Source organism: Physeter macrocephalus, chromosome 18 (assembly GCF_002837175.3).
Source record: "Physeter macrocephalus isolate SW-GA chromosome 18, ASM283717v5, whole genome shotgun sequence".
Lineage (NCBI taxonomy): Eukaryota > Metazoa > Chordata > Mammalia > Artiodactyla > Physeteridae > Physeter > Physeter macrocephalus.
In genome coordinates this window covers 1118205-1133083 of record NC_041231.1, presented here as the reverse complement: position 1 = coordinate 1133083, position 14879 = coordinate 1118205, and the positions used below count along the sequence as shown (strand labels likewise).

At 60.1% G+C, this 14879-nt stretch overlaps 1 protein-coding gene across 9 annotated transcripts in view; it reads right to left on the bottom strand.

Moving 5' to 3' along the window:
* ANO1 (anoctamin 1) overlaps window positions 1-14879 on the bottom strand; it is a 91342-nt gene that overhangs the window by 12056 nt on the left and 64407 nt on the right. For all 9 annotated transcript variants that reach the window (XM_024133135.3, XM_024133138.3, XM_055079483.1 and 6 more), the window contains 6 exons: window positions 12377-12578; window positions 12092-12203; window positions 10931-10988; window positions 9094-9194; window positions 8377-8522; window positions 5436-5588 (listed from right to left, as the gene is read on the bottom strand). In XM_024133135.3, coding sequence (XP_023988903.1) covers window positions 5436-5588; window positions 8377-8522; window positions 9094-9194; window positions 10931-10988; window positions 12092-12203; window positions 12377-12578 — 772 coding nt within the window. The remainder of the gene's footprint in view (window positions 1-5435; window positions 5589-8376; window positions 8523-9093; window positions 9195-10930; window positions 10989-12091; window positions 12204-12376; window positions 12579-14879) is intronic.

Genomic DNA, 14879 nt, shown 5'->3' with positions numbered 1-14879 from the left:
ATGAAGAACTTAGGGGCAAGATGGGAATAAAGACGCAGACCTACTAGAGAATGGACTTGAGGATACGGGGAGGGGGAAGGGTAAGCTGTGACAAAGTGAGAGAGTGGCATGGACATACATACACTACCAAATGTAAAACCGAAAGCTAGTTGGAAGCAGCCGCATAGCACAGGGAGATCAGCTCGGTGGTTTGTGACCACCGAGGGGGGGGGATAGGGAGGGTGGGAGACGCAAGAGGGAGGAGATACGGGAACATGTGTATATGTAAAACTGATTCACTTTGTTATAAAGCAGAAACTAACACACCATCGTAAAGCAATTATACTCCAATAAAGGTGTTAAAAAAAAGGTACAATGTAAATAGAAAAAAAATGTTGATGGATGTTTACAGATCCAGATGACTTTTTAAAAAAAAATTATTTATTTATTTTTTTTGCGGTACGCGGGCCTCTCACTGCTGCGGCCTCTCCCGTTGCGGGCTCCGGGCGCACAGGCTCAGCGGCCATGGCTCACGGGCCCAGCCGCTCCGCGGCACGTGGGATCCTCCCAGACCGGGGCGCGAACCCGGTTCCCCTGCATTGGCAGGCGGACTCTCAACCACTGCGCCACCAGGGAAGACCGGGATGACATACTTTTGAAAAGCGAAACTTGCTGCTTCTAAAGGAGCCTCAGCTCTGGGCCAGCAGCCGGCTGGCATCTCCATGACAACAGTTGGCCGTGGCTGGCAGTGGTGCCTCCTTCAGGCCACACAATGCACTGCAGGTCTCTCTGTACTAAGGCAACTCCCTTTATCACCAGCAGTCGCTTAGAGAAACATTTATCCAAACCCAGACCTGACTAAAGTGGGGAGACAAAACCCCCCGAGGGTTGGGTGTTTCCAGGGAGCTGGGAACAAGCACGCCTGCTGCGTATGTTTTGTCCGCTCCTTGCGGCCCTGCCTGGCCCCGAGGGGTCTGAGTTTGAGAACTCCGAGTGGGGGGCCGGGGTGCCGGTGAGCCGGGCAAGTTGAGGTTTCCGGGCAGGGGGCCGCCTCGGGGGGCGCTCCTGAGCACGGCCGGCCCAGGGAGTGGCCCAACGGGCCGAGACAGGTGACAACAGAAAACGGGGCTGCTGAGGTGGGAGACGGATGGGCCAGCGAGAGCTTTCCACGGCCCGGGGCTGAGCCGGGCTTCGGGGTCCTGCAGTGCCTTTATGTCCAGGCCGACAGTCCTCTGTGCGATCCCCACCCCAGAACCGTGGGCTCCTGTCGAAAGAGTGCAACACCCGGACGCCGCTCCGGCCCGCAGGATCAGCCTCTTTCGGAGCCTTGACCCTCCGAGTTATTCAGACACACACTCTGCACTCCAGGATAAGAATCATTGCTCTGACGACCTCGAGGTACAGGGGCTGATGCTGCCTGGGACAAATCGTGGCCTCCGTTATGAAAATCTCGCGGGGGGGAGATGCCTCATTTCCATCTGCCTTCTTCTTCAAGCATCACTGCTGTCCCAGGAGACGCTAAGCCCCGTTTCCAAGCACACGTCAGGGAGGTGTTTAGACGCGCCTGTCACCCTCAGCATCCAGGAGCTGAGCTCGGGCAGAGTCCCTCGCTCGGAAGCCTCTGAAGAATGATCATGAGGGCGGGAAGCACGTCGGTCTGGAGTCAAAGGTCAGGACTGGGATGCCGGAGCCGGTTCCCACGTGCGCACGGGGCTGGGTCCCCGCAGCCACTCGCCACGCCCCCCTCTCCAGGGCCAAGCGGGGCAGTCGCGGCGCCTGTGCTTTGTGGCAGAGCTTCCTCCAGACACCCCCTGGCGCCGTGGGTGCAGGTCATGGGGGCCACTGGGGCCCTCTGTCCCTTCAGGGCCCTGCACGGATCACAGGAGGAATACAAAAGCCTCTTCAAGGAAAGGTTACCGTGGAGGAGCCCATAAACAAACCCAGATTATGCTCCAACCGACCAGGCAGGAACCAGGAAGTGAGCAGCCAGTCCCAGTAAGGACTGGGAAAAATCGAGGAGCCGTGAGCGGAAACCCTGAGTATGCGATCCAAGCCCCGCTTGTGGTGGGAAAGACAACGGCCAGCAGGGCCGCGGAGGGCCGGTGGCAGCGTGGCGCCCTGGTGCTCCCTTCCACCCTGGGGGGCGGCAAGGTCTGGGTGCTGCTACAGGACACGGCCACGGCTCTGCCAGGCACAGATGCCAAAGCAAACTCTGGCCGCTGTGGACACGCCTGGGGCCTCAGGGCGCCTGAGAATCGGGCCTTTGTAAGCAACAAGTGGCGGGAGGCGATGCTCTTTTCTTCACAGCCACTGGGCACGGGCTCGGGATTCCCAAGGACTGTCCAGGGAGCGCCTGGCGGGCTGACCGTCTGCCCCATCCAGGCCTCAGGCGTGCACCTCACGGAGGTGTGCCGGGAGGGGCCGAGGGCTTGAGTTCTCCGCTTCCAGCTCAGCTCCGCTAACCACCTGGCCTCAGTCTCCCCATCTGGAAAGTGGGACCGAGGATTTGCCCCAGCTTCCCCACGAGGCTCCTGGGGGGACTCGACAGCCGAAAGCCCCAGAGAAAGTTCCATGCCAGACACAGCTCTCTGGGGTCGTCCTCAGAGCAGGGCGGGGTACGCTTCCGAGAGCCCTGGGTTCCACGTCACCTTGATCTCGAGGGGGGATTTGCAAATACGGCCCGTGGCCCAAATCAGTGCATGGCTGGCGTTTGTTTGGATGACCCACGAGCAAAGAATAGCTCTTGCATTTTCAGGTGTGAGTGAAAAACGCGTGAGAAACTTAGCCTTTCGGCGAGAATTCTGCACATCACCTCGCAAGCCACAGAGACAAAAACGTTCGCTCTCCGGCCATTCATGGAAACGTGAGCCGGGCTCTGACTCAGTGCGGCAGCAAAGCCACTGCTTTGGACTGCTGTCCCCTCCGGCCCTGTGGCCATGGCCCTCCCGGCTACTTAGGGGTGTGGTGAGAGGGGCGAAGGCTCGCTCCAAGGCCACAGATGAGGCAGAATCAGGGACCCTGGGGGCCAGAAGGGACTTCACAGGGCCAGTGAATTCAGGGGCCTTAAAATCTTTTAAAATCATAAACGAAGTCTAGGAGGGAGGGCATCTGTTTGCTGAGTCTTTGCTGATTGTCTGGGTCGTCCAGATAGGAAGGAGACTAAAGTGTCAAAACACAGGGCGATGACCTCTGTACTGGAGCTGGGCTTAGACGTCCCTCCTGGTGGAACAGCGAGCGTGCCTGGACCCTCTCTAAGCCTGGGGCCGGCAGGTCACATCATGGAGCCCAGAGCACAAATGTGAACCAGGTGAAATCACCGGTATCGGAGCGTGTCTGAATTGTGAAAATGGCAATTTCATCCGGTTCAACCTGAGAGGCTGCACTGTGTAAATCCGGATTGCAGGCTTCTCGGGGGGCAGGGGTGGATGGTGGAGAATCAGTGGGCCTGGCATCATCAGCGGGTGGGGGCCACACCATGGGGCCCAGCAAGGGCCAAGGAGCCCCTGGCTGGGGATGCAATGGCCTCAGGGGCGTTTTCAACAAGGGCGACCCAATGCCAAGGGCGAGAGAAGGTTTTGGAAGGAGTGATGAAGCCCCTGCATTTTTGCAAGATTATATTTGGGCTACAAAAGCCCAACCCAGACTTCTCTGGTGGTGCAGTGGTTAAGCATCCGCCTGCCAACGCAGGGCACACGGGTTCGAGCCCTGGTCCGGGAAGATCCCACAGGCCACGGAGCAACTGAGCCCATGCGCCACAACTACGGAGCCTGCGCTCTGGAGCCCGTGAGCCACAACTACTGAGCCTGCATGCCACAACTACTGAGGCCTGCACACCTAGAGCCCGCGCTCTGCAACAAGAAAAGCCACCACAATGAGAAACCCGCGCACCGCAACGAAGAGTAGCCCCTGCTCGCCTTAACTAGAGAAAGTCCGCGTGCAGCAACGAAGACCCAACGTAGCAAAAAATAAAGTTATTTAAAAAAAAAAAAAAAGAAAGAAAGCAAGCCCAACCCAAAGATCTATCTCGCTGGTGTGCAGACCTTATCTTGGTAAAACGACAGATAACATCCCTACCACACAATTCAATCTTGTTTATTCTAGGAGCCAGCACAGAACTAGCACAGGTGCTGTTGTAACTAAAATTGTGTTCAACAGCTGGAGCCCGTGAGCCACAACTACTGAGCCTGCATGCCACAACTACTGAGGCCTGCACACCTAGAGCCCGCGCTCTGCAACAAGAAAAGCCACCACAATGAGAAACCCGCGCACCGCAACGAAGAGTAGCCCCTGCTCGCCTTAACTAGAGAAAGTCCGCGTGCAGCAACGAAGACCCAACGTAGCAAAAAATAAAGTTATTTAAAAAAAAAAAAAAAGAAAGAAAGCAAGCCCAACCCAAAGATCTATCTCGCTGGTGTGCAGACCTTATCTTGGTAAAACGACAGATAACATCCCTACCACACAATTCAATCTAGGAGCCAGCACAGAACTAGCACAGGTGCTGTTGTAACTAAAATTGTGTTCAACAGGAGATAAAACGAATATATTTTGTAATTTTCCATCTCATTTCAAGATAAAATCCCCATAAAGACTTTTTTGTTCTCACCCTGAAAACTGGGTCCTGGATTAAGTTGATTCCCTTTAAGATACGATGAGCATTGTCCTGGCTGGTGAGGGCCGGCTCTGGCCAAGGCGTGCATGGGGCTCTGAGCCCTGCCTGCTAGATCCCCCCACTCCTGGACAGACGGGCAGCCACATCTGCTTAAATGCCTCTGGTGACAGGGAGCTCACCACTCCACAAGGATGTCGGTTCCACTTTCGACACCTCTGACTATTCGAGAGTTATCCCTTACGCTGATGTTAAATGTCCCCCAACCCCAAGCCCCTCTTCCACATGGATGAGGAGCCCCTTAGTGACCCGGGGTTAAAAACCCAGGCTGCTCTCGGCCCTGAGCCGACAGGCAGGTGATACGATGCTCTTCCTTCATTGGTGGGAGGGGGCTCCCTCCTTCCTTTACTCTTCTTGAACGTTAAATGCCTAAATGATACACTCTGTAGGAAAGCACTGCTGAGCAGCTCTTTCTGAATTATGGTTTCCTCTGGGGCCACACAGACATCCGGGGAGGGGCAGGGGTGCTGAGGACCATCAGAGGGAATGTATCTTGTGGACCTCCTGGAGCAGCACACCGGGGAGATACTCAGATATCCGAGACACGAGCTCTTTCCCAAATGTTCTCCGCGGCCCACACATCTCAGGAGTTGGCAGTTCGGGGTGGGGTGGAGAGGGGCCTGGAGGTCCTACATCATCAGCCCCTGCCCCATCTCTGACTCTCTCCCCAGGGCAGGCGCAGTGAAGAGCCCGGGACCCCACTTTGCCAGCCCTGCCTCCGGCTTCCGGGGAGCAGGATCCTTTCCCCAAGCCCAGTACGTCCTCCAACCCCAGCGCCCAGGGCACTCACCGATGTCCTTGGCTCTGACGGCCACCGGCCTTCGGAGCTCGGTGATGAACTTCTTGGCGTCCAGGCGTATCTCAATGATGTTGTTCAGCAGCGCAAAGAGCGGGGCCAGCGGGAAGGACGCAACGAACAGGGTGACAAAGCCGAACTGGATGACTGCAGAGAGGAGGCGATGGTCAGCAGGCGCTGTCCCTGTCCCGGGACGGCAGGACCCCCCCCACCCGCCCCACGCACCCGCGTCGGACGGGGCCCTGCCTGCCACGTGTAGGAGGGGATCTCGGACACGCCCAGGCCGGGAGGGAGCTGTGGGCAAGGTTCCAAGTTTTGCCCTGGACCTGAGTCTCGCCTCTTGAATAAAGGGCGTGTACTCACTTATCATATGTCTGATCTTAAAAAATCACCAATAATGGGAAAAAGGTGCCCGTGAGCACAAAGGCCCAGCCTCAGTCACCCCGTGTGCGGGCTGGGACGGTGCCCTAGTGCCTCCTAGGACCTGGGGGGCCCGCGGGCATCACTGCGTCTCCGACAGCCCCCAGCGTGCCCCTCCACCGGGCCTCGGGGAGCCGGTCGGGGACCACCGCCCGCCGTCTGGACAATCTCGCCCCGCTGCCTCGCTCCCTCGCTCTTCCTTGTTCTCTCCTCATCACGGACCGGCGGGGCAGGTCGGGGAAAGGGTGCTGAATGGAAGCGAGTGGAGGAAACCGGCTCAGGAACGGTACAGCCGGACCCCGCCCAAGGGCGCTTGGTGCCAGGCGGGGAACAAGGAAGCCGGCAGAATGTCGCCCCGGGCCCGGCGGGCCGAGCGTGACCACTGTTAGCGCGGCGGGGTGCGTGGAGGCTCCGTGTGACCCCTCATCCGAGAGCCACGTCCCTGGCCCCTCACGTGCCCCACGGGGGCTCCACGGGATGCTTCTGTGGATGCTGGCCTCGCCCGAAGGCTCTGGAGAAGACGGACAGGACGGAGGCCACTGGATAAGCTCGGCGTCGGGGCCGGGGGCTGCTGAGCCCCGAGCCTGCGGGCTCCCCGACTCCCGAGTGACACTGCCTCCTCTTGCAGGGACAGCAGCGGGGAGGGCAGCTGCAGGTGCGGGTGGGTCGTGCCCACTGGGCCTTTTCTTCCACCTACCCCAACCCAGCCCGAGTCGGCCTGGAGGAGACTGCCAGGCGCAGGGTGGCTGCTCCTTGGGTGGGCAGGAGGGGCCCCAGGAAGTTCATTTCACTAAACCCCAGAGGACCCAGGACTCTCCAGCCACCATAAAAATTAAAATCTGGGGACTTCCCTGGTGGCACAGCGGTTTAGAATCCGCCTGCCAGTGCAGGGGACGTGGGTTCGAGCCCTGGTCCGGGAAGCTCCCACATGCCGCGGAGCAGCTAAGCCCGTGCGCCACAACTACTGAGCCCGCGCGCTGCAGCTACTGAAGCCCGCACGTCTAGAGCCGGAGTTCCACAACAAGAGAAGCCCCCGCTCGCCGCCACTAGAGAAAGCCTGCGCGCAGCAACGAAGACCCAACGCAGCCAAATAATAATAATAACAATAAAATTAAAAATTAAAATCTGGGGAAACGACCGACTGCAGTCTCTCAGCGGATCATAGGCTGCTGTTCTCGGTGTCCATCCTCCCACGGGGTCAGGCAGTGGAGACCCTCCTCCCAGGCCCCACGATAAGCGTAAACAGCCGGGCAGAGGGCAGGCCTGGGGAGGCGGCACCCACAGGGCAGGGAGCTGCCCATCTGCCTCCGGCTCAGCCTGGATTTGATTCTGGGACAAAACAGAGGATGTCACCCAAACACCACACCATCTCCTCGTTTTAAGTCTCAGGGTATTATGGCACCTTTGACTGGGAAGCTGGGAGTGACTCACTGGGACCAACTCTGCCAACAGGGAGGGAAGCGCCCGCGGCACAATTAAACAGAACCGCTCCTGCAACCCAAGGCCCCCCCACCCCTGACCAGCCCACCCTGCAGACCAGTCCCTGGCTGGTTCGCCCAGGTGCCTGTTAAAACGCAGAGTCCTGGGTCCCACTCCGCGCAGACCAGGATTGCGCCCGGCAACCAGCATTAAAAAACTTTTTTTTTTTTTTGGCTGCGCTGGGAGGCCTGAGGGATCTTAGTTCCCCGGCCAGGGATCCAACCCGGGGCCCCGGCTGTGGAAGCCCGGAGTCTTAACCACTGGACCGCCAGGGAAGTCCCCCAGCATTTAAGACAAGCCGTCCATGGTGGTTAGGGGGCACGACGCTGTGGGACCCCTCTGCGTGAGTCTCAGCCTTCACTCATCCATCCATTCAGGGAGCACGTACTGAGTACCCACTGTATAGCTGGACCTGTTCGAGGTGCAGGGGGCACGGCAGTGAAGACGCGAAAAGACCTGCTTTCGTGGAGCTTCGATTCCACAGGAGAGGCCGATGGGGCAGGAATGAGAAAGGGCTGAGGACTAAAGACATCAGCTGTGGCGAGAACCAGACAGGCAGGGGGAGGGGCTGCCCCTTTTAAAGGCTGCAGGTGGGAAGACCCCTCTGGTGGGGGCGTTCCGAGCGGAGCCCTGGAGGAAGGGCGAGAGGGAGTGACGCTCATACCGGGGGAGAGCGTTCCGGGCAGGGCACAGCCAGTGCAAAGGCCCCTTGGCAGGAGTGAGCTCTGTGAGTCTGGGTAACAGCAAGGAGGCCAGTGTGGCCCACGTGGAGGGAGAGGTCGGAGGTGGGGCCAGGGAGGCTCCAGGTGGCTGCGGCGCGGGCCACACCTGGCCTGTCCCCTCTGTCCCTCGCCCCACTCCTGGGAGTCACGTGCCGCCTCTGGGCATCCTCCCATCCAGCGACACAGCTGCAGGTGACGCGGCTGAGCCCTGGCTGCGTCCCGGTCCGCGCAGGGACCGCAGCGAGCCCCAGGCGGCCAGCTGGCCCTTTGCCGTCCTGCCCCGTCTCCCAGGACAGGACCCTCCCGTCACTCACTCATCTCCATGTACTCCGGGGTGAGGCCCGCGAAGGGCTCCAGCGTGTAATCCACCTGGTACCGCTGCTTCTTCTTCACGTACTGGTCGCGGTCAGAGGGGCTCTGGTGCTTCAGCCTCAGAGAGCGGATGAACTTCTTCATTTTCCTGAAAGACACACGACGTCACCTCGGTTAGGTTTCCAGGAAGGTGGGCTTGGGGGTCTGGCACCTCCGAGCTGTTTCTCCAATTCTCTGAGCCATCGAGGATTCTAAATCCTGAACTAACACCCTTGCGATGACCGCCCCCCCGCCACTGACGATTTCCTTTGCCGTTTTCCCTAGGGGCAGGGGACGAGCATCACTGCTTTGTTTGTGACATGAGGAAGCGGAGGCCAGGGAGGGCCCCTCAGGTGTCAGGGGTCTGGCTGCGCCCAAGCAGACTTGGCCGCCTTGGACCACGGAGGCTGGCATGTGGGTTTGGGGCCACCTACGGGTAGCCTGCATCCTCAGCCAGCTGGGAGCAGGGGTCATCCTGCCCTCGTCCCTGTCCTCGTCCACTAGGGGTGGCTCCTGCCCATCTTCCTCCTGTGTCCTCACCACCTCCCCGTTTCCGGCACCCCCACCCTGGCCCAGGCCCCGCATCACCTGTCACCCAGACTACTGCAAGAGCCTCCCAAGCACCCCAAGGCCCTGATCTCCCCCTTGCTCCGCTGTGACCCGAAGTGGATGCTACTCACGGGATGCCAATCTCAAAGAGGTTGTTCTGGATCAGCTGCTTCCCCAGCATAATGATACTCAGCTGGATGCAGAGCTCCATCAGGCATCCCCCCGGGGCGCACTGCGGCACAGAGAACAGGGGTGTCAGCCCCTACCCCCGCCCTGCCTGTCGGGAGAGACGACCCCAGCTCCCAGAGAGGGGAGGTCGGCCCTCGTGCTGAGGGTTGAATTGTGTCCTCCACATCCAACCCCCGGAACCTTATTTGGAAATAGGGTCTTTGCAGATGTGATCAAGTTAAGATGAGGTCGTGCTGGCATAGGGTGGACCCTGCTCCAACTGCTGGTGTCCTGATGAGAGGAGGAAACACACAGCAAGCACACCGAGGGGAGGAGGCCCCGGAGATTGGAGAGGCCCATCGATTAGCAGGGGGACGCCAAGGATTGCCCGCGGCCGCCAGAGCCGGGAGAGAGGCCTGGAGGAACCCTCCCTAGAACCTCCGGAGCGAGCGTAGCCCTGCTGACACCTTGGTTTTGGACTTCTGGCCTCTGGACCCTTAAGAGAATAAATCTCTGCTGTTTGAAGCCACCTGGTCTGTGGTATCTTGTTACAGCAGCTCCCGGAAGCTAGTACAACCTGGCCGACAGGCTCTCGGGGCTGGAACAAGGCTCAGAGAGCGGAGCACACTGCCAGGGAGTAGGCAGCGGTGGGGCTGGATCTCAGGGCCCCTCCTCCCCCAGGGCCACGCAGGCTTGGGCCGTGCAGCTGGGAAGCCGCGGGGTGAGGAAGCCGGCCACCCCTCTGAGGCCTAATGCCCTGTCCTTCGTGGGCCTGTACTGGGGGCCGGGCAGGCCGTCAGAAGCTTAACTTGTCCAAGTGAAGGGAACTCAAGGGACACTGGGTGACACTCTGGGGCACAGCTCACTCCTCTCTGAGTCCTGAGCAAAACTTTATATACCATTACCAAAAAATTTATCTGGGACAGCCACCATCTCATTAAAAAAAAAACCAAAAACGTCCTCTGCTTTATTCTACTCCACAAAGGCATTTCCCCAACTTCTCCAACCATTAAAGAGCTCAACAGGGTGTCATCCATGTAAACGATGTGTTATATAGCAGGGGAGCACATCGTGGGCTTCTTGCAAACGTCCCTTACTGCGGATGAGGCCTATGTCTTGGGAGGTTCAGGGGCCGGCATTCAGGTGGTTGAACTTCCAGACTGTGCCCCAGGCAGCCAGATCACCCTGTACCTGATGCCCACCCCAAACCTCCCTACCCTGTTTCACAGAATCTTTATCAAGAAGACCCTGATAAAAAAAGAGCCTTCTTTTCCGATACGCTGAATTATTCTGGAAGTTGGAAATTGGGACTGGTTTCCCTGAGACCTGAAGCCTGGCTTGGTCTGACGGAGCTGACAGAGCAAGTCTGGGGGCCAGGACTCAGCGGCAGAAGGCAGCTGGACGACTCACCAGACCTGGAGTGGCCGGAATCGCTGAGCAGGAGACAAAGGTCACCAGCATTTGTGCTTGGCGGGGAGAGAGGTGGGCATTTCAATGTTAAAGTAAAAGAAGTGTAGCTGAGTCCTGTTTTTTCCTCACTAATTCATCTTAACCGAAGAGAAAAACATTCAGGGTCTTACAGAAAAAGAAACAAAAAAAAAGCGGGTGTAACTTTTTGGCTTCCATGACCCTGAAGAGACGTTCTCCTTTCAGGGTAATCCTATATGGACAGGCCAAAGAAGATCGAAGCCCCATCCCTGCAGCTGGAGGACAGAGCAGGGGTCTCTCAGGGCGGGCAACTGTCAGGTTTGCTGTGTGGCCAGACCAAGAAAGCTGGAGCAGCGGGTACGATCTCGTTACCTCTTCCATCCGGAAAGAACGGAAAATGTACACGTAGTCGCCTGGGCGTCCGACAAACCTGCAACAATTGGGGGTCATTTAGAGAGGGGAGAGCAGGCTCGGGGAGACCCCCAGGTGGGGACTGGGCCGTGTCACGATTCCCCAGGTCAGAGCCTCCGGTGTCTCACAGGCTTTTCCCTCCGTGCATTTCACCGACTAAGAATCAGCCACGGGGGTTTTCTGTTGGTCAAACGTTCACGTGATGCCCAAACCAACAGGAGGGTGAGAAAACACAGCTTCAGCAGGAAACCAAGAGGCTGAAGGGCGGGTGGGAGGGAGGGGCCCAGGAGGGGAAGAGGCACAGCAGTCTAAGGGCAGAGGGTGCCACCCGCCGTGGCAGGGCCACGGAACCACGCTGAGGACCGCGGACCGGCTGGGCTGCGCGAGGTCCCTGAGGCCGCGTCTCAGCCTCCTGTGGGATGTGGGAGTAGGGGGCCTCTGAGAGCCTGCTCCGATGTGGGCCTGGGCACCCTGGCCCAGCTCCAGGACCCCAGGGTGGAGTGGTACTTATACATCACGTGATGCCGAGGAAGGGGACTTCGGGAGGGGTTCTGGGGTCAGCCCTGCCAGCCCCTAGGCGGAGGGGTGGCGGGGAGTCTTGGTGGGTGGGCCACAGGCCCCGATAAACCCAGGACGGCTCCAGAGGGTCAGGGCATGGGGTTCACCCCCCCACCAGCCTGGAACACCAGCGGCTGCCCTTCCTACATCTTCTCCTGCAGCCCTCATCCCCCGCACCGTGGGAGCCCCTAGAGCTTGCTGCCTGGGGTCCCTGCTGCCTGGGGTCCCTGCTTCCCAGGGTCCTGTTCCCCGGGGTCCCCGATGTCTAGGGTCCCTGCTTCCCGGGTCCCTGCTGCTTGGGGTCCTTGTTCCCTGGGGTCCCTGCTTCCCGGGGTCCTTATTCCCTGGGCTCCCCGATGTCTAGGGTCCCTGCTTCCCGGGGGACCCTGCTCCCTAGGGGCCCGGCAGGAGCCAGGCCTCTCCCCAAACTCGGCAGCAGTGGGAACCACACTGACTGCTCTGCCCTGGGCCCAGGGGCCTCCCACCTGAAGAGAGATGAGGGAGGGGAGCCTTCTACTGGACTGCGGGAAAGCAGTGCGTTTCAGTCACTGAAGAAGCCCCTACCGGCCTTTGAAGAACGCCACGTAAAAGATGGGGGTGTAGGAATTCACGAACTTCAGCAGGAAAGCCTTGAAGATCAGTCTCTCCTCGAAGCTCTTCTCCGTCTTCGGAACCTCTAGAAGGAGTGAGACACACGCTGCTGAGCCGCTGCCCCGGGCCAGGCTGACCACTTCCCTCAGCTGTCACAGCAGCGAGGCTCAGAGAGGGTGAGTGACCAGCCCAAGGCCGCACAGCCGGAGGGAGGCGACCTGGGGCCGCCTGGCTCCAGGGCTTGGCCGGGGCACTCACCGATCTTGGTGAGCCACCTGGCTATGCAGCCGTACACCTCGTCCAGGAGGATGATGACCACCAGGTTAATGATGACGGCCGTGGCCGTGACGGTGACCCGGATGTTGGACCGCACGGAGGGGGAGGAGTTCATGGCTAAGGCGGCGGCCGTGGAGATTCTGTAGATGATGACGCCGAGGACGATGGCGAAGGTCACTGCGATCTGCGGAGGGAGGAGGGGATGCTCTTGGCTGGGTCCCCCTGGGCCCACCGGGCAACCTCCCCCGGCCCCCTGGGCCCAGCTGTCCCCCCACCCAGGAGCACTGCCGCTGCAAAACGAAGATGGGTGTTTCCTGTCACCCACCAAATGCCACGGGCTTTATGGGTGCTAACTTCACAGATGAATGAGTGGCTAGGTTCTGTTTTATAGAAGAGGAGACCGATGTTCAGAGAGGTTGGGTCACCAGGCCAGGTCACCCAGCGCGTGAACTGGGATTTTCCAGGTGGGTCTACCAAGCTTGGAGCGCAAGGTTCTGCTGCTTGCTCTGGGGCGTCGTGACATCTTGCCCACCGTCCCCGACAGGACTCAGGGTCGCTGCAACCCCAGTAGCTGCCTGGCTTGTGCGACGGCAGGCTGACTACAGGGGGGGCTTCCCCCAGGCCTGGATGACCCTGAGTGGAAGCAGGAACGCTCTCAATGCTCTTGCAGGAGGTGGGTGGGGCGTGGGATGGTCCGGTCCCACCGGCAGCGCTGCAGGCCTGGCTGGGACAGACGGATGCGGTCCCTTCTCCCGACCTCGCCGGGAGCCACCCACACCCTCCGGCCTGTCCCTGGGAACGAGACCCTCATCTGGCCCAAACCACTGTGGGACCAGAACATCCCCTAAAACTTGGACTGGCGGTCGCTTGAGAGAGCGGGCTAGGCTAGCATGACAAGTCTGTCCCGCGTGGAGCTGTGTGTCTGCCTGGGCTCCTCTTCCTTACCCTCCAGGGCCCCGACTCACCCTGGAAGACCTTGTCCTCACTCCGCCCTGCCCTAAGAGTGAGGATGCCTGAAAATCCCAGTCCCGAGGGGACACTGAACGGAGGGCGGCTGTGCAGGCCGTCACCCGAGCCCGACTACACCGCGCCCTCTGCGCGTCCGCGGTCCCGGGCATGTCACTCCCACTGAGGCCGTGCAGGGCGGCCCACCCCTGCCAGAACGGCCCCTCGAGGCCCCCAGGACAGCCCTGGAGGGGCACTGAGCCATGCTGTGTGCCTCTGATTGCAGCTTGGAAGGGCTGTGGCTGCTTCACCCCAGAGGGAGGCCACAGCGACGGGCATCTGCCAGGAAGCTCTTGTCGTAAATTTCGGGCCAGTAACTCTGTAGCTGTCCGTATCTGCGGGCGACTGAACGGCGACCACACACGCCTGGGGGACGTCCTGATGAAGGGGGGGGCCCTGTGGTGAGGTCTGGGTACCCCTCCCCGCCAGCTCCCAGCTGCCGGAATGCGGGCTTTCCTGGGAAAATCCCTCGCTGCTGCCAAGAGGCCCCTCCCAGGGGAAGGCCCCGCCCTGGGCTCTGGGACGTCCCTCCCGCCTGTGAGTGGAGGTGCCGACGGGGCGCCAGGCCTGCAGGGTGACTCAGCGAGGTGCCCCCTTCCCCTGTCGGAGGGCCGGTGCACCCCCATGACAAGCCCTATAGCTGTGTCCCCTCCTGGGTGCAATGCCCCCTCTGGAAGGAAAGGGGGGGCCAGGGTTTGGCCATCGTGTTCATACCAGCATCTCCAGGGCCGGGAGCACGGGGGCACCTCGTAGGTGCTCGACTGCTATTTGTTCGGAGAATGAAGCTCCCGAGTGCAGGACAAAACTGATTCACCTGTGATGGGGTCCCCAGTACCCCAAGGGCCGGCTAGCTCCCCACCCACTGTCCCACCTTTGCGGCAGTGACAGTGTGCCCATTTCCCCGCCCCTCTGCAGACAGGGGTGGCCAGATGCGAGCAGAGGTGTGGGCAGGCCTTCTGGGAAAGCACATTCAAAGAGGGGCTGCCTCCGCTGGCCTCTGTCTCCTTCCCCTTCCTCCTGCCTGGAAAGTGGAGGTGATATTGGAGGTGGAGCAGCCACGTTGTGACCAAGAGGGACACAGGCACAGGACGGGTGCGCAGAAGGCCAGAGAAACCCGACGGCCGTGCCAGACCAGCCCTCCGCTGCCCGCCACCTTGTTCCGTATTACGAGAGAAACTCAAAACCCCCTGAGGACAATTCAGCGAAGTGACACGTAACACGGGGGCTCTCGTCCGAGCTCGCCGTGGCGCAGAAGGGCCCACAGCCTCCCACCTTCTGTGCTAACACTGCTTCCTCTCTGCCGGGAGGGGCTGAACCTCGGTGCCTGAGTCCCCCGTTTCCCGCACCCCGTCCCCCGTCGGGTGAGCCCCGGGGATGCTCCGGGCAGGGACCACGTCATCCTACGTCACCCCGCCAGCACTCCTGTGCATTTGGGGGGCGTGCTCCAGGACCCTCAAAACACGGCTGGGCCCACCGCCAC